General features: G+C 46.4%; 1 protein-coding gene across 2 annotated transcripts; it reads left to right on the top strand.

The window, feature by feature from the left end:
- The first annotated feature begins 1,036 nt into the window (after window positions 1-1,036).
- uba5 (ubiquitin-like modifier activating enzyme 5) lies at window positions 1,037-22,175 on the top strand. Of its 2 annotated transcripts, none has more exons than XM_078199321.1 (12): window positions 1,037-1,301; window positions 2,813-2,858; window positions 2,955-3,044; window positions 4,607-4,716; window positions 7,305-7,391; window positions 10,928-11,012; window positions 12,740-12,844; window positions 14,320-14,447; window positions 15,406-15,541; window positions 16,789-16,864; window positions 19,261-19,367; window positions 21,031-22,175. In XM_078199321.1, exons 1-12 carry the CDS (start codon window positions 1,150-1,152, stop codon window positions 21,115-21,117), a joined length of 1,209 nt encoding a protein of 402 aa, XP_078055447.1. In that variant the 5' UTR covers window positions 1,037-1,149; the 3' UTR covers window positions 21,118-22,175. The 2 variants fall into 2 exon arrangements, with proteins under 2 accessions (XP_078055447.1, XP_078055453.1); XM_078199327.1 differs by having other exon boundaries at window positions 1,184-1,301; window positions 2,955-3,039; window positions 21,031-22,110.
- The last annotated feature ends 677 nt before the right edge of the window (window positions 22,176-22,852 follow it).

Below are 22,852 nucleotides of genomic sequence, written 5' to 3'. Positions count from 1 at the left end.
GTGGCCAGGAGATGAAATGTTTGATTGTTGCAGACCTGCAGGCTTGCAGGGTCATCATGGGGAAAGGGTTTCCCAATGGGGAGTAGGGTTACCAACTGCAATTAAATGTATTCATTGAATGTATTCAAGAGGCGGCTAGATGTAGCACTTGGGGCAAATGGGATCAAAGATCATGGGAAAAAGCAGGGTGAAGCTATTGCGTTGGACGATCAGCCATGATCGTGATGAATGGCAGAACAGGCTCGAAGGGCCAAATGGCCTCTTCCTGCTCCTATCTTCTATGTTTCTATGTATTCCTGGGGGTTTCATCACAAGCCTCATCCCCACACTCTGAATCATAGAATCCCAACAGTGCTGAAAGAGGCCTTTTAATCCATCAAGCCTACACTGACCACAATCCCACCCAGGCCCTATCCCCGTAACCCCACATATTTACCCTGCTAACCCCGCTGACACTAAGGAGCAATTTAGCATGGCCAATCACCTAACCTGCACATCTTTGGACTGTGGGGGGAAACCGTAGCACCCGGAGGAAACCCACGCAGACATGGGGAGAACGTGCAGACTCTGCACAGACGGTCACCCAGGTCCCTGGCACTGTGAGGAAGCAGTGCTAACCACTGTGCTGCCTATGGTGACTGGTCATTAAGTGGCCAGCACATCCATCCTTGCGACGCACTGCCTTCCTACACCAATTGGAAAGCAAAAGAATTGTCCAATTGGATGATGGCAGAGCAGGCTGGAATGGCTGAATTTGCCTACTACTGCTCTTGTTCCTGTGCTTGATTGTCAAAACAGCCATTTTTCAATATTTTCATATCTGGTAAAAAGAGATGCTCAGGGAAAATATTTTTTAAAATCATTTTTTTATAATGTCCCAGTGATTTTATTCTCCAGTGCTGCCGACAGCAGAGTTCTGGAGAATGATCTTTAACCTGGCAGGAACTGCAACATGTGAGGAAGGTTGCAACATGATCTCGTATCCAATCAGCGCCCGCCGTCCCGCTCGGGTTTGTTACACGGCGTTCGATCCTTTGTGACGTTCCGTTCCATTGATGTCACAACGTTCCATCGCGCTGCGGGTTTGATACGTGGCGTTCCATTGGCCTGGTCCCTGCCTCCAGCCGCCAGTCCCTGCCGGCTCCAGAGATGGCAACGGTACCGGAACTGCAGGCCAAAATCCGAGCGCTGGAAGAGGAGCTGGCGGGGGAGAGGGCCAGAAGAGCCGGCTCAGGGGAGCAGCCATGCCGGCACAGGATAGAGAAGATGAGCGCAGAGGTGGTGGATTCCAACCCTTACAGGTGATGCTGGGCTGCAGTGACACCCTGCCCCAGGCTGGGGATGCCCCTACTCCTCACCTCCCCCCCCCCCTCCCCCAAGACTGGGGATGCCTCTACCCCCTCTTCTCCCCCCCCCCCCCCCCCCCCCAGGCTGGGGATGCCCCTACCACCATCTTTCCCCTAGCCCCCTGGTTGGGGATGCACTTATCCCCTTACCAGGCTGGAAATGTCCCTACTGCCTCCCTTCCCCACACCCCCCCCCCCCCCCAAAGGCTGGAAATCCACCAGCCCCCAGACTGGGGATGCTCTTACCCCAAACTGAGAGGCAGGAATGTGTCTGCAGTAAACTAACCACGAGCTGTCAGTAACCCATATGGTGCTTTGTCATTCCCATAAGAGCATGAGGTATAGGAACAGAATTAGGCCATTCGGCCCATCGAGTTTGCTCTGCCATTCAATCATGACTGATAAGTTTCTCAACCCCATTCGCCCACCTTTTCTCTGTAACCTCTGATCCCCGTACCAATCAAGAACCAATCTATCTCTGTCTTAAATACACTCAATGACCTGGCCTCCACACTTTCGGTGGCAATGAATTCCACAGATTCACCACCCTCTGGTTGAAGAAATTCCTCCTCATCCCGGCTCTAAGGGGTCGTCCCCTTTACTCTGAGGCTGCCCAGCCCCAGTGCAGTCTACAACTTCTTAATTTTGCATTCACTGCTTTACCCAGACTGACTTACAAATTGCATTCGAACAGTACAGCCCAGGAAACAAGCCCTTCGGCCCTCCAATACAATCCAATACAATTCTAAAAGTGAAATGCCCGGTATCCTATCGTCCACCCTCTGGTTAACTCTGTGGGTTACTAACTGTTACCAAGTTTGGTTCACTCATTACCCCCTGTACTCACTGACCTACATTACCTCTTCACCTTGATTGTTTTATTAAAGATTTCATGCTCATTTTTAAATCCCTTCATAGAATCCCCACAGCGTAGAAGAGGCTAGGGACCCGGATTCGATTCCCGGCTTGGGTCACTGTCTGTGTGGAGTTTGCACGTTCTCCCTGTGTCTGTGTGGGTTTCCTCCGGGTGCTCCGGTTTCCTCCCACAGTCTGAAAGATGTGCTGGTTAGGTGCATTGGCCGTGCTAAATTCTCCCTCAGTGTACCCGAACAGGCGCCGGAGTGTGGCAACTGGGGGATTTTCACAGTAACTTCATTGCAGTGTTAATGTAAGTCTCTCCATCTCTGTCTCTGGTGGGTTTCAACGAGATAGGAGTTTGGAAGAGTGAGAGTCAATCTCATTGCCATAGGACAACCTTCTCATCGCAGGTACTAATTTAGTGAACTTTTGCCGTAACACCTTCAATGCAAGGTTTATCCTGCCTTCAATGTGGAGACCAAAACTGCGTGTAGTATTCTCACCAAAGCGGCTGTGATCTCACCAAGGCCCTCTGCAATTGCTGAGAATTGATTAATCACTCTTTATCTCCTTCTAACCTGTTCAACAATTATTTCTGTTTCATTTAGTCGTCTGATGGCTCTCAAACGAATGGGAATTGTTGCTGATTATGAGGTGAGCTGAGTTTGTAAGTAACCCGTGACTACGTTTCTGTTCGATGACCATTCGTAACGCAACTGAAGTAATTTCTTCTTCAAATTTTGTCAACAGAAAATCCGGGACTTCACGGTGGCAGTTGTGGGTGTCGGTGGGGTTGGAAGCGTGACGGCCGAAATGTTGACAAGATGTGGCATTGGTAAGGTAATGCGAACCTTCCACTTTCCTTTTGTTAGAATCATAGAATCCCTATAGTGCAGAAGGAGGCTGTTTGGCCCATCGAGTCTGCACCGACCACAATCCCATCCAGGCCCTGTCCCCTACAACCCCACTTATTTACCCTGCTAGTCCCCCCGACACAATTTAGCATGGCCAATCAATCCATCCTGCACATCTTTGGAATGTGGGAGGAAACCGGAGCACCCGGAAGGAAACCCACGCAGACACGGGGGGAATGTGCAAACTCTATACAGACAGTCACCCAAGGCCGGAATTGAACCCGGGTCCCCGGCGCTGTGCGGTCGCAGTGCTAACCACTGTGCTACCCCTTTTGTTCTTTGTACTCTCTGTACCAAATAAGTTATAGAATGGCAAAACCATTCGGCACAAATTTGGCAACATAGAACCAACTGGAGTATGGGCATGAGACACTTAAACATCTCCACATAGTCATCGTATCACCTTGACTGTTTCTTAAACCTTTGAAAGTGTTTCTTGAAGGAAATATTCGGAGCATGTATGTTCTAATGTGGCTCAGTCGTTTTGCATCCTTGGGGAAGTGATGGCCGAGTGGTATTATCGCTAGTCTATTAATCCAGAAACTCAGCCAATGTTCTGGGGACCTGGGTTCGAAACCCGCCACGGCAGATGGTGGAATTTGAATTCAATAAAAAAAATCTGGAATTAAGACTCAAATTCTGATGGAATTTTATCAATTAATATTTGATTTATTATTGTTACATGTATTAGCATACAGTGAAAAGAATTGTTTCTTGCGCGCCATACAGACAAAGCATACCGTACATAGAGAAGGAAACGAGAGAGTGCAGAATGTAGTGTTACAATCATAGCTAGGGTGTAGAGAAAGATCAACTTAATGTGAGGTAGGTCCACTCAAAACTCTTGACAGCAGCAGGGAAGAAGCTGTTCTTGAGTCGGTTGGTATGTATCGTCAGTCTTTTGTATATTTTTCCTGACGGAAGAAGATAGAAGAGAGAATGTCCGGGGTGCGTGGGGTCCTTAATTATGTTGGCTGCTTTTCCAAGGCAGCAGGAAGTGTAGACAGAGTCAATGGATGGGAGGCTGATTTGCGTGATGGATTGGGCTACATTCACGACCTTTTGTAGCTTCTTGCGATAAATCTGGAATCAGTAATAGTAACCATGAAACTATCATTGATTGTTGTAAAACAAAACCATCTGGTTCACTAATGTCCTTTAGGGAAGGAAATCTGCTGTCCCTGCCTGGTCTGGTCTACATGTGACTCCAGAACCACAGCAATGTGGTTGCCTCATGGCAAGAGCAACAATTAGGAGTGGGCAACTAATGCTCATGACGCCCACATCTCAAGATGGTGTGGCCAGAGCCTGAGATACTGAGTGACTAACGGGGATATTGCTTCGCACGCAGTGACTCTGAGGAGTCAGCAGCAACAGGGTTCCCTTACTGGGTTTAAATTTGAATTGTAAGTAAGTTAGTTCTTGGTGAAATTAAGCAACTGACTGGATGAATCGGAATGATGGTCTTTTTTCCTTTCTGACATTCAGCTCTTGCTGTTCGACTATGACAAGGTGGAGCTAGCCAACATGAACAGACTTTTCTTCCAGCCTCACCAAGCCGGACTTAGTAAAGTGGAAGCCGCTAAACAGACACTGAGGTAAAGCAAATCACAATTATCACCACGGCAGTCATGTCCTCCCTGTTATGTATTTAAGTGGTTGCATGATTGCTTTACGAGCCCAGTCACTTGATTTGATGGTGACGTCATTAGGGTGTTGCACAGGCTCGTGTTTTAGTTTCATTTTCTACTCTGTACAGGTGAGAGCTCCTCAGTAAATCTGCTGCTGTTAGTTTGAATCTGGGTATGCAAACCACATCTTTTTTTTTGTTTAAAATCCACAACCCCTCACATCGTTAGGACATTGCGCTCTTGTGACCTTATGCTGTCGACTGCTGAACGAAGTAGAGAAGTGCATTTGCCGTTTATACCTTTATATCTCTGTGTGTTCAACAATGGAAAAGCCTCTGTGAGGTTAATAAACCACTCGGTGCTGATATAGAGCCATACCAAGCCAAAAAACCAAAAGCTGTCATTGACCCAAAAGGTTAACTTCATCTCTCGGCTCAGATGTTGTCTGATCTCTGGAATATTTCCAGAAGTTTCTGTTTTTATGATTACCATAGAATCACTACAGTGCAGAAGGAGGCCATTCGGCCCATTCAGTCTGTACTGACCACAATCCCACCCAGGCCCTATCCCCGTAACCCCACATATTTATCCTGTTGATTCCCCTGACACTAAGGGGCAATTTAGCATGGCCAATCCACCTAACCCGCACATCTTTGGACTGTGGGAGGAAACCGGAGCATCCGGAGGAAACCCACGCAGACACGGGGAGAATGTGCAAACTCCACACAGACAGTGACCCAAACCGGGAATTGAACCCGGGTGCCTGGCGCTGTGAGACAGCAGTGCTAACCACTGTGCCGCCCCAAATTATTATTATTATTACTATTATTAGAGCAAAAAGTGCCTTGTTCAATTTTGCCGGCTAAGTCAGATTTACCAGTTTGAGGAAATTTGTGTGTGACGTGAGTGAGCGTGTACTGTACTTGCAGCTAAATGTCTCCAGTTAGATTTACACTTTGGATAAACCGTGTGAGCTGTATTTATCCACTGTACCTCCTGACAATGAGCCACATCTGAAATATGAACTTGTCTGTGTTTTTCCCAAATGCTGATTTTTCTCTTGAATTGACAGCATTTTCCGTGCCCCCCTCCCTCCTGCGTACAGAGGGAAAGAACTTTTCCAAATACTGTACAAAAGGGAAGACTGAGGGGTAGAAATATAGCAAATAGGAACAGAAATAATCCTTTCGGCCCTTCGAACCTACTCCACCTTAGTGACCTCTGATAGAGGTCTTACAATAATGGAATAGTTTGATAAGGTCGACACTGATATTTTCATGAATGGGAAAGACCACAATAAATGTCAATATAAAACGGACGCTAAATAAATCCAGTAGGAAATTGTGGAGGAAGTTTTTTAGTCAGAGAGCGGTGAGAATGTCGAAATCTTTGCCACGAGGAGTTGAGGTAAATAGCATTGATTGCATCTAAGAGACGAAGCCTAGTGGGGCAAGGCTCGTGGGGAACATGGACAAGGATGGGCTGAATGGCCTCGAGACCTGTAGACTCGATGGGTAAGCAACAGAACCTAATAAAACCTCACCAGCTCGGTCTTAATTATTCGATCCTTAAATCCGTATCACCACGAGCAACTGGATTCTTTCGAGTGCAAGTGAGTCGTGCCTTGTGCTTTGGGCAGAATGTCTGCGATACAAGTCAAGTATCTTTTATCCAAAAACACCCAAAAACCACGCTCCTTTTTCAAAGCTCATCAACCTTCAGTGTGGGAAATCTAGTCATTTGTCTGCTGTGTTTTTAACCTCGAGATTTTTGTGGTGAACATGTCCAAAAAACATTTAATACAGGTGCCCTGTATTTATTATTCAATGATGCATCTTACTTTGCGAGCCATTTTATTTACTTGAGAAAATAGCTAGCCTAGGCTTCAGCTGTTGTAATATACCATGGAAGGCTGTGGAGGACAAGTCACTGAATATACTTACAAAGAACAGGAACAGGCCCTTCGGCCCACCAAGTCTGCACTGACACATGAGGCCGTTCTAAAGACCTTTTGCCTCTACATGGTCCGTAACCCTCTATTCCCTGTCTCTTCATGAATCTGTCAAGATGCCTCTTAAACATTACTATTGTATCTGCTTCTGCCACCTCCTTTGACAGCGCATTCCAGGCGCTTACCTCCCTCTGTGTAAAACAAAACATGCCTCTCACATCTGCTTTAAACTTTCCCCCTTTTATGTCCCCTAGTAATTGACAGTTCTCCCTGGGAAAGAGAGAAATAGATAGATTTCTAGACTCTAAGGATGTCAAGAGATGTGGGGAGAGCGCTGGAGTGTGGCTTTGAGATAGAGGGTCAGCCATGATCATACGAACAGCAGAACAGGTTCAAGGGGCCGAATGGCCTATTCCTCCTACTTTTGACGTTTATACGCGGCATCCGAAAACCGAAATGGTCTGAAATCCAAAATGGAATTGGTCCCGAGGGTTTCAGATAGAGGGTACTGGAGCTGTGATAGTGTTGTTAATGCTGTGGATGTGGTTAAGTTCACAGTCCAGCCAGAGCGGAATGTAATTAACTCATTCCTTTGCATTTGCAGGAATATTAATCCAGATGTTGAGTTTGAAATTCACAACCTCGACATCACGACGATGGACAACTTTCAGCGGTTTACGGATCGGATCAGGTTAGATTTAAGATGCAGATGAGGAGTCGGGGTCCTCTTTTTCCCTTCTGTTACTTTTCAAAAAGTGCTCCTTTTGCGTGTCTTTGCAAAGGAGGCCATTTAACCCATTGTGTGTGTGTGTTGTCAGGTTCGGGTACATGCAACAATTAAACCGAGAGTACTCATAGAGTCAGAGAGTCATAGAGGTTTACAGCATGGAAACAGACCCTTCGGCCCAACTTGTCCATGCCTCCCTTTTTGCTTCCCTTTTTTTAAAATCCCTAAGCAAGTCCCAATTGCCTGCATTTGGCCCATATCCCTCTATACCCATCGTACCCATGTAACTGTCTACATGCTTTTTAAAAGACAAAATTGTACCCGCCTCTACTACTACCTCTGGCAGCTTGTTCCAGACACTCGCCACCCTCTGAGCAAAGAAGTTGCCCCTGTGGACCTATTTGTATCTCTCCTCTCTCACCTTAAACCTATGCCCTCTAGTTTTAGACTCCCCTACCTTTGGGAAAAGATATTGACTATCTAGCTGATCTATGCCCCTCAATTTATAGACCTCTATAAGATCATCCCTAAGCCTCCTACGCTCCAGAGAAAAAAGTCCCAGTCTATCCAGCCTCTCCTTATAACTCAAACCATCAAGTCCCAGTAGCATCCTAATAAATCTTTTCTGCACTCTTTCTAGTTTAATAATATCCTTTCTATAATAGGGTGACCAGAACTGTACACAGTATTCCAAATGTGGCCTTACCAATGTCTTGTACAACTACAACACAACGTCCCAATTCCTGTATTCAATGTTCTGACCGACGAAATCAGGCATGCCGAATGCCTTCTTCACCACTCTGTCCACCTGTGACTCCACTTTCAAGGAGCTATGAACATGTACCCCTAGATCTCTTTGTTCTGTTACTCTCCCCAACGTTCTACCATTAACTGAGTAAGTCCTGCCCTGGTTCGATCTACCAAAATGCATCACCTCTCAATTTCCAAGCTTTAATAACTTGTACACAAGTGAGAACACAATGCAGAGCGAAGCATTGCCGGGCGTTCTGTCGATTCATACGGATAATTAGCAGTTATAGTTAATTCCAGCAAATGAGAAACGAGCAACTTTCCAATCCTTCATTTGCATACATAGTCCACCAATCATAGCATAGCTTTTTGCCCTTTCTTATCCAATAGAAAACTGTCTCCTGCCAATCCTTCATTAGCATAATATGTCCCCATATATTGCTCTTTAATATTTTGTTGTGGAATTGTCTTATTTTCCATCCTCTGGTGAAGGTTGGGAATGAAATGTTTCCGAAACTTACTCAAGGTGAAGATTAGTCGCTTACCTTGATTACGCAAGCATTGGCCTCACTGAAGGCCTCGTATGCTGATGAGCATTTTCCATTGCTTAACAGGTTTTTTATTGACAATTATGGAACTTTAATTTTCACAATTGTTGTAACCTAACTTCCACACGTGTGTTGGCTCTTTGAAAGGCCCATTATTCTCACTTCTCTTTCCCGTAACCCAGCAGGTGTATTTATTCTAGGGATTGGAAACTTGAGCCACGAGTAGGCAAGGCAGATTTTGTGCGGAGGTGGGGGGGGTGGGGGGGTGGTTTCCGGTTCATGGCTCTGAGGGATATGCGTATCCCAGTGTTATTTTTATCACAATCAGAAATTTCCTTGGTCATTTTCTGCTGTCAGCCTGTGAATGACCAGATTTTTTTTTAAATGTTCAAGTTGGGGCTAGTCATGTGGTGTCTCTTCCTGAAGAGTTTAATCCAGTCAAATGTGAGGTAATGAGTTTTGGAAAGTCGAATACAGATGGGGAATATACAGTAAATGGCAGAACCCTTCAGGATAGTGATAGGCAAAGGGATTTGGGTGTACAGGTACACAGGTCACTGAAAGTGGCAACGCAGGTGGAGAAGGTAGTTATGGAGGCATATGGCATGCTTGCCTTCATCAGCCAGGGCACTGAGTTTAAAAATTGGCAAGTCATGTTGCAATTTTATAGAACCTTAGTTAGGCCACACTTGGAATATAGTGTTCAATTTTGGTCGCCACACTACCAGAAGGATGTGGAAGCTTTGGAGAGGTACAGAAACGATTTACCAGGATGTTGCCTGGCATGGAGGGCATTAGCTATGAGGAGAGATTGGAGAAACTTGGTTTGTTCTCACTGGAACGACGGAGGTTGAGGGGCGACCTGATAGAAGTCTACAAGATCGAGGGGCATGGACAGAGTGGATAGTCAGAAGCTTTTTCCCAGGGTGGAAGAGTCAATTACTCGAGGGGCATAGGTTTCAGGTGCGAGGGGCATAGGTTTAAAGGAGATGTATGAGGCAAGTTTTTTATGATGTGGAGATGCCGGCGTTGGACTGGGGTAAACACAGTAAGAAGTCTCACAACACCAAGTTAAAGTCCAACAGGTTTATTTGGTAGCAAAAGCCACACAAGCTTTCGGAGGCAGCGCTCTGAAAGCTAGTGGCTTTTGCTACCAAATAAACCTGTTGGACTTTAACCTGGTGTTGTGACTGCAAGTTTTTTACACAGAGAGTGTGGGTGCCTGGAACTTGCTGCCAGGGCAGGTTGTGGAAGCAGATACGATAGTGACTTTCAAGGGGCGTCTTGACAAATACAGGAATAGGATGGAAATAGAGGGATTTTGTCCACGGAAGGGTAGGGGGTTTTAGTTCAGACGGGCAGCATGGTCGGTGGAGGCTTGGAGGGCCGAAGGGCCTGTTCCTGTGCTGTAATTTTCTTTGTTCATTGAAGGGGTTCCTTCACGGTCACTGGGTCACAGTCCTGAACCTTCCTCACCAGCAGCACCTACACCACACAGGTTCAAGAAGGTGTCTCACCGTCACCTGCTCAGGGGAATCGGGTATGGGCAATAAATGCTGACCTAGCCACTGACGCCCATGAAATAGTTTTTTTTAGGAGCCACTACATGTCAGTGATTTGTCACCCTTGGATAATTTGACTGATTTCCTTAGTTATAGTTTATTTCAGTAAACCCTAAAACCCTCGCTCCCTCACAGTATAAATCTTGTCTGATATTCTTTGCTCTCAGCCCTGACGAAGAGTCACCCAGACTCGAAACGTTGGCTCTATTCTCTCTCCACAGACGCTGTCAGACCTGCTGAGATTTTCCAGCATTTTTCTGTTTTTGTTTCGGATTCCGGCATCCGGGGTATTTTGCCTTTAACCCTCCCTAAACCCAGATGATTGGCCAAGAGTGCAGGCACCTCATTCCAAGCCTGCTGCTGATGCTGTTCCTGTTCAGCAATAATTCCTTTCGGGAAGACCTTTTCCCCTTCAAGTGACCTTGCCGAAGGTTCGCAGGTTTTAGGGTTTTGAGGGGGTAACATTTGTACCCGGACGTGTATGTTTTCTTCGATGCGTTTGCTGGATTTCTGCAGAGGATTAATCACTTTCCCTCCGTTAAGGCTCTTTGGTGAAACCCCCCTCCATCGCTGTGCCTCTTTCCAGACTCAGCTCTGAACTGAAGGGGTTAACTCGTGCCTGTGGTTTGATTTGAATTAGGAACGGTGGACTGGAGGAGGGGAAACCCGTGGATCTAATATTGAGCTGCGTTGACAACTTTGAGGCCCGCATGGCAATAAACACAGTGAGTGTTTAAGCTGCAGTCTTTATTCTCCATGCGGCTGGCGAACGGAGCAAATCGAGGTGAAGGAACCGAGGGCATGGTGGCTGTTTGCAGGTGATACAAAGATGGGCGGAGGGACAGGTAGCACTGAGGAGACGGGGAGGCTGCAGAAGCACTAGGACAGGTCAGGAGAGTGGGCAAAGAAGTGAAGAATGGGATACAGCGTGGGAAAACGTGAGGTTATGCACTTTGGTAGGAAGAATAGAGGCATAGACTATTCTCTAAATGGCGAGTGATTCTTGATTTGATTTATTATTGTCACATGTCTTAACATACAGTGAAAAGTATTGTTTCTTGCGTGCTATACAGACAAAGCATACCGTTCATAGAGAAGGAAATGAGAGAGTGCAGAATGTAGTGTTACAGTCATAGCTAGGGTGTCGAGAAAGATCAACTTAATGCGAGGTAGGTCCATTCAAAAGTCTTGACAGCAGCAGGGAAGGAGCTGTTCTTGAGTCGGTTGGTTCGTGTCCTCAGACTTTTGTATCTTTTTTCCGACGGAAGAAGGTGGAAGAGGGAATGTCCGGGGTGCGTGGGGTCCTTAATTATGCTGGCTGCTTTGCCGAGGCAGTGGGAAGTGTAGTAGGAGTCAATGAATGGGAGGCTGGTTTGCGTGGGGGCTACATTCATGACCTTTTGTAGTTCCATGTGGTTTTGGGCAGAGCAGGAGCCATACCAAGCTGCGATACAACCAGAAAGTATGGTGCAACTGTAAAAGTTGCCAAGAGTCATAGCTGACATGCCAAATTTCCATAGTCTTCTGAGAAAGTAAAGGCCTTGGTGGGCTTTCTGAACTATAGTGAACATGGGGGGGACCAGGACAGGTTGTTGGTGATCTGGACACCTAAAAACTTGAAGTAATCGGAAGCACAAAGAGACTTGGAAGTCCTGGTTCAGGATTCTCTTAAGGTTAACTTGTAGGTTGACTTGGTAGTTAGGAAGGCAAATGCAATGTTAGCATTCATCTCAAAAGAAGTAGAATATAAAAGCAGGAATGTACTGCAGAGGATTTATAAAGCTCTGGTCAGACCACATTTGGAATATTGCGAGCAATTTTGGACTCCGTTTCTAAGGAAGGATGTGCTGGCTTTGGAAAGGGTCCAGAAGAGTTCACAAGAATCATCCCAGGAATGAAAGGCTTGATGTATGAGGAGCATTTGAAGACTCTGGGTCTGTACTTGATGGAGTTTAGAAGGATGAGGGGTGATCTCATTGAAACTTACAGAATACTGAAAGGCCTGGATAGAGTGGACGTGGGGAAGATGTTTCCATTAGTAGGCGAGATTAGAATCTGAGGGCTCAGCCTCAGAGTAAAGGGACGACCCTTTAGAACCAAGATGAGGAGGAATTTCTTCAACCAGAGAGTGGTGAATGTGTGGGATTAATTGCCACAGAAGGCTGTGGAGGCCGGGTCATTGAGTGTATTTAAGACAGAGATGGATAAGTTCTTGATTGGTAAGGGGATCAAAGGTTACGGGGGAAAGGCAAGAGAATGGGGTTGAGAAACCTATCACGTCATGATTGAATGGCGGAGCAGACTCGATGGGCCGAATGGCCTTATTCTGCTCCTTTTATGTTATGATTGTGTATAACATTGTCTTCCAGTCTTTGATGTTAAAATTGTTTTTTTCGGTGTAGAGTTCTATGTTTCCTCCTTGTTGTACACACCTTTATTCTCTCGATTTCAGGCGTGCAATGAGCTTGCTAAGGTGTGGATGGAGTCTGGAGTCAGTGAGAACGCGGTCTCGGGGCATATCCAGCTCCTGGTTCCAGGAGAAACTGCCTGCTTTGCGGTACGGCCGGTGCTGTTCATTTGTGTTTCCGTCTTCAATGTTGCAAATAAATCTCCACTAAGCAAAACTGTTACTTGGCATCACGGGCACCGAGTTGTGTTTCGTGTCAGGGTCAGTGAAGGTATGGTTTTTTTACATCGTGTTTGCTTTGCAAAGATACCCCTGAATCATCACCGAGGGATACTCGTGTGGAAGCTTAACTCTACAACACGTGCAGGGAAAGGCGGGAATGTTAACACTTCTCTTGCTGGAGGTTTTGAACCTCCTTTGTTTAAGTTCAAAGAGTCACTGTGTGATGTGTGTATCACAGTCACTGAGTCCTGATTGTTCTTGCAGAAGCGATCTAGTTTCCTACAGTATAGTTAAACCGTGATGGGTTTGGTTGAGTAGATGGAGAGAAACAGTTCCCGTTGACAGATTAGGTTGGGGGGACAGTGAGTTGAGGAGAATGGGGAGGGTGCCGTGAAGAAACTTCTGTTAATGCAGTGAGTGGTTAGGGACTGGAACACACTGTTCGAGAGTGTGGTGGAAGCAGATTCGATTGTAGCTTTCAAAAAAAAATTAGACCATTGGGGGCGGCAGGATTGACACAGTGGTGGGGTGGCACAGTGGTTAGCACTGCTGCCTCACAGCGCCGGGGACCCAGGTTCGATTCCAACCTCGGGCGATTGTGTGGAGTTTGCGCGTTCTCCTCGTATCTGCGTGGGTTTCCTCCGGGTGCTCCAGTTTCCTCCCACTTTCCAAAGATGTGCAGGTTAGGTTGATTGGCTATGCTAAATTGCTCCTTACTGTCAGAGGGATTAGCAGGGTAAATATGTGGGATTATGGGCCTGGAGTGGGATTGTTGTTGATGCAGGCTCGATGGGCTGAATGGCCTCCTTCTGCATTGTAGGGATTCAATGATTATCTGCAGGAGAAAAGATTGCAGGGACGACAGGGAAAAGGCGGGGATGTGGCACTAGACGACCTCTTGCAGGGGGTCAGCATGAACAAAACGGGCTGAATAGCCTCCTGTGCTGCAAAAGGTTTTTAGTTTAGAAACGGTGACGGTGCCATGTTACGGCGCAGGTTTGGAGGGCCGAAGGGCCTGTTCCTGTGTTGTACTGTTCTTTGTTGTTTGTATTCTCTCAGAACCTGCCCAGATGTACCTGCATAGCATGGGGGAGTGTGCAGGAAGTCTCTCTCTACAGGTTGATGGGGTAGTTACAAATGAGATGATGCAAAGAGTTTCTGCCCCCATATCGCCTCAGTGGAAATCTCCTTGCCTGCCTTCTGAGGCCAGAGCCATTTCAGGCTCCCTGTTCTCTATGAATTTTAATTAATTAACCGCGTGGGTTGAGCCTTTACGTCTGATTAATTGCAGTTGTTATGGTGATGGGATTGCCATTTATTTAAATGATCATTGAACAGGTTTTCAGTCAGTTGGAATGTTTATTGACCAGACTGAGGTTCGGTGTTGTGTGTTCCGGTTGCAGTGTGCCCCCCCACTCGTGGTAGCTGCAAATGTCGATGAAAAGACCCTGAAACGTGAAGGAGTGTGTGCGGCCAGTCTACCCACCACCATGGGAGTCGTAGCAGGACTACTTGTACAAAATGTCCTTAAGTAAGTAGGTAAATATTAAATAAATCAATACACATCGGAAATGGGGTTGAGCAGTGTGTGTTTGCGATGTCTGGTGAGGTGTCCCGAATGGTGATGCACGCTCCACATGAGTGACGGCCAGAATTTCTCATAGAACCTTCCAGAATACTGAAAGGCCTGGATAGAGTGGACGTGGGGAAGATGTTTCCACTAGTAGGAGAGACCAGTTCTGAGGGCACAGCCTCAGAATAAAGGGACGCCTCATTAGAACAAGATGAGGAGGAATTTCTTCAGCCAGAAGGTGCTGAATCTGTGGAATTTATAGTCACAGAAGGCTGTGGAGGCAATGGCCTAGTGATATTATCGCTACACTGTTAATCCAGAAACTCAGCTAATGTTCTGGGGACCCGGGTTCAAATCCCACCACGGCAGATGGTAGAATTTGAGTTCAGTTTAAAAAAACACTGGAATTAAGAATCTACTGATGACCACAAAACCATTGTCGATTGTCGGAAAAAACCCATCTGGTTCACAAATGTCCTTTAGGGGAGGAAATCTGCCATCCTTACCTGGTCTGGCCTACATTGACTCCAGAGCAACAGCAATGTGGTTGACTCTCAACTGCCCTCGGACAACTAGGGATGGGCAATAAATGCTGACCAGCCAGAGACACCCATGTCCCATGAATAAATAAATAAGTAATTGCGTGTATTTAAGACAGAGATGGATGGGTTCTTGATCGGTAAGGGGATCATAGGTTACAGGGAAAAGGCCAATATGGGGTTGAGAAAACATATCAGCTATAATTGAATGGCGGAGCAGACCCAATGGGCCGAATGGCCTAATTCTGTTCCTATTATCCTATCTAATGGTTTTAATGGCATGTTAATCCCAGTCAACTAATTAACGATCAAATCCGAGATAGTTTTATGCCTGCCTATCAAACGGGTAATTCAGTGTTTGTTTTTTGCTTTTCCAGGTATCTTTTAGGCTTTGGCTCTGTGAGTTATTATTTGGGCTACAATGCAATGCAAGACTTCTTTCCAACAATGACCATGAAACCAAATCCCAGTTGCGATGATCGAAGCTGCAGGCTCCGGCAGGAAGAGTACAAGGTGCTCCTTCAATTAAACCAGTAGTCAGTCGCTAAAGTGTACCATATCGACAGACTGATACTGTCCCGGTTCCACATTCCCATATCCCTTTGCTATTTACTGAGTTTCCCAGGCCCTGGTATGTGAAAATTTTCCAGCTCCTGATCTCTTGCTCTTGAGTCAACCATTGGAAGACTTGGGAAAGTGGCAATTGACTACAGTATTTTAATTCTTTCTTGACAAAACTACAGTTAATACTCTACGTCCCTGTCAATTTTTGCATTATACAATCCCTACAGTGCAGAAGGAGGCCATTCAGCCCATCGAGTCTACATCAAACACAATCCCACCCAGGCCCTATCCCCGTAACCATTCATATTTACCCTGCTATTCCCTCTGACACTAGGGTTAATTTAGCACGGCCAATCAACCTAACCCACACATCTTTGGACTTTGGGAGGAAACCAGAGCACCCGTAGGAAACCCATGCAGACATGGGGAGAACATGCAAACTCCACACAGACAGTGACCCGAGGTCGGAATCGAACCCAGGTCCCTGGCGCTGTGAGGCAGCAGTGCTAGCCACTGTGCCACCGGGCCGCCCGGTGACCAGATGGTTTTGACTTGGGGGCAACCTCACACCAGGCGCCAGTGGGCGCAGCAAGTTCCCAGCAGGTTGGCACCCTCACTTAGCAGAGCTGTTGTGAGAAATGGTAAACGTGCCACACTGGTGTGATGAAGGTTGTTGGAAGCCAGTGATTGGGGAGGGCGGGGTTGGCGGTGGAGAGGGAAACTGCTCTCCTGAGGTAGAGCTTTAGGGAATGGCGCACTCAGTCTTTGCATCAGTCTCCCTTAATGACAGGTCAGACACCGAGTAAAGCTCCCTCTGCTCTACTTCAACCATGTACCTCAGGCCCCACCTCAGGAGAGCACCCGTTCCCCATCCCCACAACCTCCGTCACATCACTGTGGCATTTTTACCATTTCTCCTTTGAGTGAGATTGCCAACTTGGCGGGCATTGGTTGTGCCCTCTGGAAAACGCAGTTAAGTCAACCCAACCTATTTGGCATTGAAGCCTTCCAGTTACCAAGCACGAGGACTGTCATCCCATCCCCCTCGCCCGAATCCAGATTTGAACCCAAGTACCAGAGAGGGAAAGAAGTGTTTATTTTAATTTCTATTCCTTTCCCTCCCCACCCTTGCTAGAATTACTGCATACATAATACTTTGTAGAACAATAATAACTGATGTGCCATCTCTCCAACAGAAAAAAGAAGTAACGCAACCAAAGCAACAGTTAGTGGAAGAGACTGAACAAATCGTCCACGAAAGCAATGACTGGGGTGAGACCAGTTTGAGTTTGGCCGATATTTTTGTTGTAAACATTTATTTCATTTCATTCTTAATGTTCAAGACACTGAGGGTCCCAGGTGCTTATTGAGGAGGGAGCGATTGGGACGGTGGCTCAGTGGTTAGCACTGCTGCCTCGCAGCGCCAGAGACCCTGGTTCGATTCCCGGCTTGGGTCACTGTCTGTGTGGAGTCTGCACGTTCTCCTCATGTCTGCATGGGTTTCCTCCGGGTGCTCTGATTTCCTCCCACAATCCAAAGATGTGCGGGTTAGGTGGGATTGGCTATGCTAAATTGCCCCTTAGTATGAGGGACCAGCTAAGGTAAATGCATGGGGTTATGGGGATAGGGCCTGGGTGGGATTGTGTTCGGTGCAGACTCGATGGGCCAAATGGCCTCCTGCTGCACTGTAGAGACTCTATGATCACATCTCCTTTGTGCTTGATTTTTCCAATGACTGCCTCCTACAAACCTCAATCTATCCAGTACCCGTCTGCTTGAAGCCCACTATCCATCAGCCTATGTTGATGACCAGTGACTGCCTATTCCCGTGGTATTAAATATACAATCTTCTGTACTCTACCTCCACAACCAGTTCCAGCTGTATGTCCAAACACACCCCCTCATCTAGTGACAGTCATTCTGAAATTGTAGCTCCGGGATTTCCTCCTTCAGCTCCTTCAATGTACAATAATCTCAACCACCTTAAAAAGCCTTCCATCAAATTCTATCTTTTCTGACAACCACCTTCCTTCAATTTCTCCCAAATCTTGATCCATGGATAACTAACACCATTTGTTTAATATCATGGCGTGTTTCACTGGATATGTTTGTGTATAGAATCACAGAATCCCTACAGTGCAGAAGGAGGCCATTCGGCCCATCGCGGCTGCACCGACCACAATCCCAGCCAGGCCCTAACACGTAACCCCACATATTTACCCTGCTAATCCCCCCTGAAACTAAGGAGCAATTTAGCATGGCCAATCAACCTAACCTGCACATCTTTGGACTGTGGGAGGAAACCCATGATGTGGAGATGCCGGCGTTGGACTGGGGTAAACACAGTAAGGAGTCTAACAACACTAGGTTAAAGTCCAACAGGTTTATTTGGTAGCAAACGCCACTAGCTTTTGGAGCACTGCTCCTTTGTCAGGTGAGTGGGGGATCTCTCTCAATCTGTGTCTCTCTTTTTCTCACTCTCTCTATGTCTGTGTCTTCTGTCCCTCCCTCCACCTCGTTCTCCCTCTCTGGGAATCGCCCGCGGCCATCTTGTGGTTGCCAGGCAGAGAGGGAGAACTAGGTGGAGACAGGGACAGGAGGCACATGCATAGAGAGTGAGAAAAAGAGAGAGGCACAGATTGCGAGAGATTCCCAGAGAGGGAGAGCGAGATGGAGAGAGGGACACAAGACACAGGCAAAGAGAGTGAGAAAAAGAGAGATTCCCAGGGAGGGAGAGCGAGATGGAGAGAGATGTACTCGAATTCTCTCGCTATGAAGGCCAATATATCATTTGCCTTCTCTACTGCCTGCTGCAAGTGCATGCTTACCGTCAGTGACTGGTGTATGAGGACACCCAGGTTTTATTGCACATTCTCCTCTCCTAATTTATGGTCATTCAGATAGTAATCTGCCTTCCTGTTCTTGCTACTAAAGTGGATAACCTCACATTTATCCAAATTATACTGCATCTACCAATCATTCGCCCACTCACTCAACTTGTCCAAATCACACTGAAGGATCTCTGCATCCTCCTCACAGCTCACCCTCCCACCCAGCTTTGTGTCATTGACCTCAATGAATGAATATCGCAACAGGACAAAGCGGAACACCGCTTGGAGAGGAAGAAGAGGGACTGACACAAAATTACTTGGCTATGGGCCAAGTGTGGAAAAATGGGATTAGTGTAATTTTGGCAGTGCAGACTCGATGGGCTGAAGGGCCTCTTCTGTACTCAATGACAAAGTATTTCAAAGCCTGCCTGCTGCTGCCTAATCTCAGATTTGGGGGAGCCCAAGGTTCCTGTTTAAGAGGAATTGAGTTTATTTTGTTTTAATTAGCTGGAGGCTAATATATAATCATCGAATCCCTACAGTGCAGAAGGAGGCCATTTGGCCCATCGAGCCTGCACCGACAACAATCCCACCCAGGCCCTACCTCCACCCCATGTAATTACCCTGATAATCCACATATTTACCTTGATAATTTCCCTGACACTAGGGGTCAACTCAGCACGGCCAGTCAACCTAACCTGCACATCTTTGGAGATATTTAATGATAATTTTGCTCCTCGTGTCTGCTCGCAGTAACTCGTTTTATAAATCATGTTGGCTGACTTCCAGAATGATGTGATGGGATTTTTTTGTGTCCCTGCTCCTTAATTTGTGCAGGAATTGAGTTGGTTTCCGAGATATCGGAGGAAGAATTGAAGGCTGCCTCCGGCCCTGTACCTGACCTTCCGGAGGGAATCACAGTCGCTTACACTGTGCCTGATAAAGTACGTCCAAATGTTCATACTGCCATAACACAATTTGAAATCTTAACACTCTAAATGAGAACAGATTTTAAAAGATGTACCATGATATTTCCTCAGCAATACGTGGAATGATTTTGAAAGAAAATTGATGTTAATTTTGAAATGTTAAGACGTTGTTTGTGTTTCCTATTTGGTTGTCTGTAATAGGTGGAGGGAGTATGGACTGTACTCAACCAGCCCATGTTTGCACAGCCCAACATCTACTGTCAGATAAGATTCCGCGGTTGGGCAGCACTTGCTGAACAATCCTGAGTGTGTTAATAGCTACACTCTGTGTGTGCTACACTAATTTTAAGATAATCAGTTGAGCTCATAACGTGATTCATTTATGATTGCTAGAAGCAACATCCATTCATACACAGGGACCCATTGTCTGCAAATAAAAGGGATATCATAGAATCCCTGCAGTGCAGAAGGAGGCCATTCAGCCCATCAAGCCTGCGCTGACAATCCCACCCAGACGCTGTAACCTCATGTATTTACCCTGCTAGTTCCCCTGACACTAAGGGGCAATTTTAGCATGGCCAATCCACCTAACCCACACATCTTTGGACTGTGGGAGGAAACCGGAGCACCCAGAAACCTATGCAGACTCGGAGAGTACGTGCAAACTCCACACACACTGACCCGAGGCCGGAAGTGAACCTGGGTCCCTGGCGCTGTGAGGCAGCAGTGCTAACCACTGTGCCACCCACTCTCCAGGACCTGATGGCTTCCACCCACAAATGGTAAAAGAAACAAGATGAAAAATTGCAGGTTAATTTGCCATAATTTTCCCGAGACTTTCTAAATTCAGTAATTGTGTGATATGATTGGAAAATTTCAAATATCACGTCAATATTTAAGATGTTTGGTTGGAGAGGCTTGAGAGGGAGGGAGAAACAGATTAACTAGAGATCTCTCAGGTATTGGAATGTCACTGGATTATCAGGGATAGAGGTCCCACTCTTATTTTGGAGTCGCTAGTTTTGTGGTCAGTATCTCGAGCCTGGGGAGCCTACAGCTCCCCGTTGCTTTCTCCACAACAGTGCCTCAGCCAGAGTTGACTGGCCAACCCATCTCGTGTAGTACAAATTGTTGTGATCGTTTGAAATTTGGCATTCTTGCATTTGTCCTGATGAGTGCAAGATGAAAAACTTCAGCAACACATCACAGTGAGATGGGAAAAGTTCAAAGGAGATGTGAGGGGGAAGTATTTTGTTAGAGTGGTAGGTGTCTGGAACGCACTGCAGGGGGTGGTGGAGGCAGATACGATAGGGGTGTTTAAGGGGCTCTTAGATAAGCACATGAATGTGCAACGAATAGAGGGATATGGACCAAGGGCAGGGATTAGTTTAATTTGGTGTCAAGTTTGGCGCAACATCGTGGGCTGAAGGGCCTGTTCCTCTGCTGTACTGCTCTGTTCTTTTGGGTAATATTCAAGCTCTGTACTGTCTTATTACTGTGCTGTTCTGCTCCACACCAGGCTTGTAAGGTTGATTCGGATGCCTCCTTCTGGCTCCCCTCCCTTGCTGTAGGCATAGCCAGCTGTTAAGAAGTATGGGAATTATCTGGGTCCTTCTTCAATGATGGTGACTGACCACACTTGACTTTCATTCTTGTTTGTTGTCCACCCTATAACCAGGAGGAGGGCACAGATACCATTGGAGATACGGTGCAGGAGACAGAGCAGAGTCTGGAGGAGCTCATGGCTGCGATGAAGAGCCTTTAACACTTTTGCCACCACAGTGGAGTTTGCCGATGTGTCTGCAGATGGACCTTTGGAACCTGAGGACCTTGACTCGTGGAAGTAACTGTCATCAGCTAGAGTAAACATAATGAAACCGCCATGTTTTAAATGCTGCTTTTTTTTTAACCCTGAGAATCACTTATCCTCTGAGGGCCACCATACATTGTCATCTCTTTTATTCCTAAGGAGCAGCTATGTTGGTGTAAATGTATTTATGTAATTAAACAGTGCAAGCTTGTGACACGGAGTTGCAGATGTTTAAAAGTCTAGGAAGTTCATACCTCTATACGAAGGAAAATAGAACCTCGCTTATTCACACTCCCGGAGGATCCAGGACTCAGTTTTATGTGGGCCAGCTGAATGCAGTTAAGTGTTCCACTTCATGTCTACAGGATTTGTAGACTCTGGAGTCTAGGTCCGATGGGAGATAAGTGTTTCATAAGAACTTGGAGCAGGAGTAGGCCATTCAGCCCCTCGAGCCTGTTCCGCCATTCAATACGATCATGGCTGATCTCATCTCGGCCCCAACTCCACTTTCCTGCCCATTCACCATAGCCCTTCAAACCCATTACTGATTAAAAATCTGTCCACCACCTCAAATTTATTCAAGGTCCCGGCGTCCACCCCACACTAGAGTAGTGAGTTCCACAGACTCGCAACCCTTTGAGAACATTTCTCTTGTCTGGATGTCTAGAACCTAGAATGTAACAGAGCAGATATCCACTCCATCTGACGAAGGAGCAGTGCTCCGAAAGCTTATGGTATTTGCTACCAAATAAACCTGTTGGGACTTTAACCTGGTGTTGCGAGACTTCTTATTGTGCTTATCCCAGTCCAACGCCGGCATCTCCACATCATGTCTAGAACCTGGCAGAGTTCGCTGTCCCCGCCACTCCAATGTTTAGTTCTTCTGCCAGGAACCCAGCCACCTTGGGCATTCGATCCAGGATTGGGGAGTTTAAAATTGTTATTTATAAAAACAGGGAAAAAAGCAGCGGTGCGTTCACTGAGAACTTGACCAAGCAATAGTTAAAAGCTTTAAAAAAACTTAGATTACAAATGAGAGCTCTGCCAATTCCATTATCCAGACAGACCCCAGTCGATAATGCAGGTTCCACTTTCATGTGTAATGCAGTGAAGAACCAGCAAGATAGCTAAATCGAAACTTTTTCTCTCAATTTATGCCTGATACCTTTAATGTTCTTCTACTGAATATAGGTTTGAAGTGAAGATAGTGAGTGAAGTCCCCAGGAAATGTCTGTTTAGCTGAATGAAAGACGAGAGGGACTTGTACTCTTTGGGACGGTATAATTGGTGCTGGGACCTATGAAATTTGAAGTAGCAATATCATAGAATCCCTACAGTACAGGAGGCCATTTGGCCCATCAAGTCTGTACTGACCACAATCCCACGCAGGCCCTAGTCCTGTAACCCCACACATTTACCCTGCTAATCCCCCTGACACTAACGGTCAATTTAGCATAGCTAATCAACCTAACCTGCGTATCTTTGGACTGCGGGAGGAAACCAGAGCATCCGGAGGAAAGCCACGCAGAAACGGGAAGAACATGCAAACTTCACACAGACAGTAATCCAGGGCCACCGTGCTGCATAGAGGTTAGGCTGGGAAATAATTAATGGTATGTTTATTCAGTTTGAAGACAGACTTAGGTTTTATTAAACCTGGATATTTGGCTGCTTAACATGCACATGAAAT

This window comes from Mustelus asterias, chromosome 2, assembly GCF_964213995.1.
Source record: "Mustelus asterias chromosome 2, sMusAst1.hap1.1, whole genome shotgun sequence".
NCBI lineage: Eukaryota > Metazoa > Chordata > Chondrichthyes > Carcharhiniformes > Triakidae > Mustelus > Mustelus asterias.
This window is presented reverse-complemented; position numbering and strand designations above follow the sequence as displayed.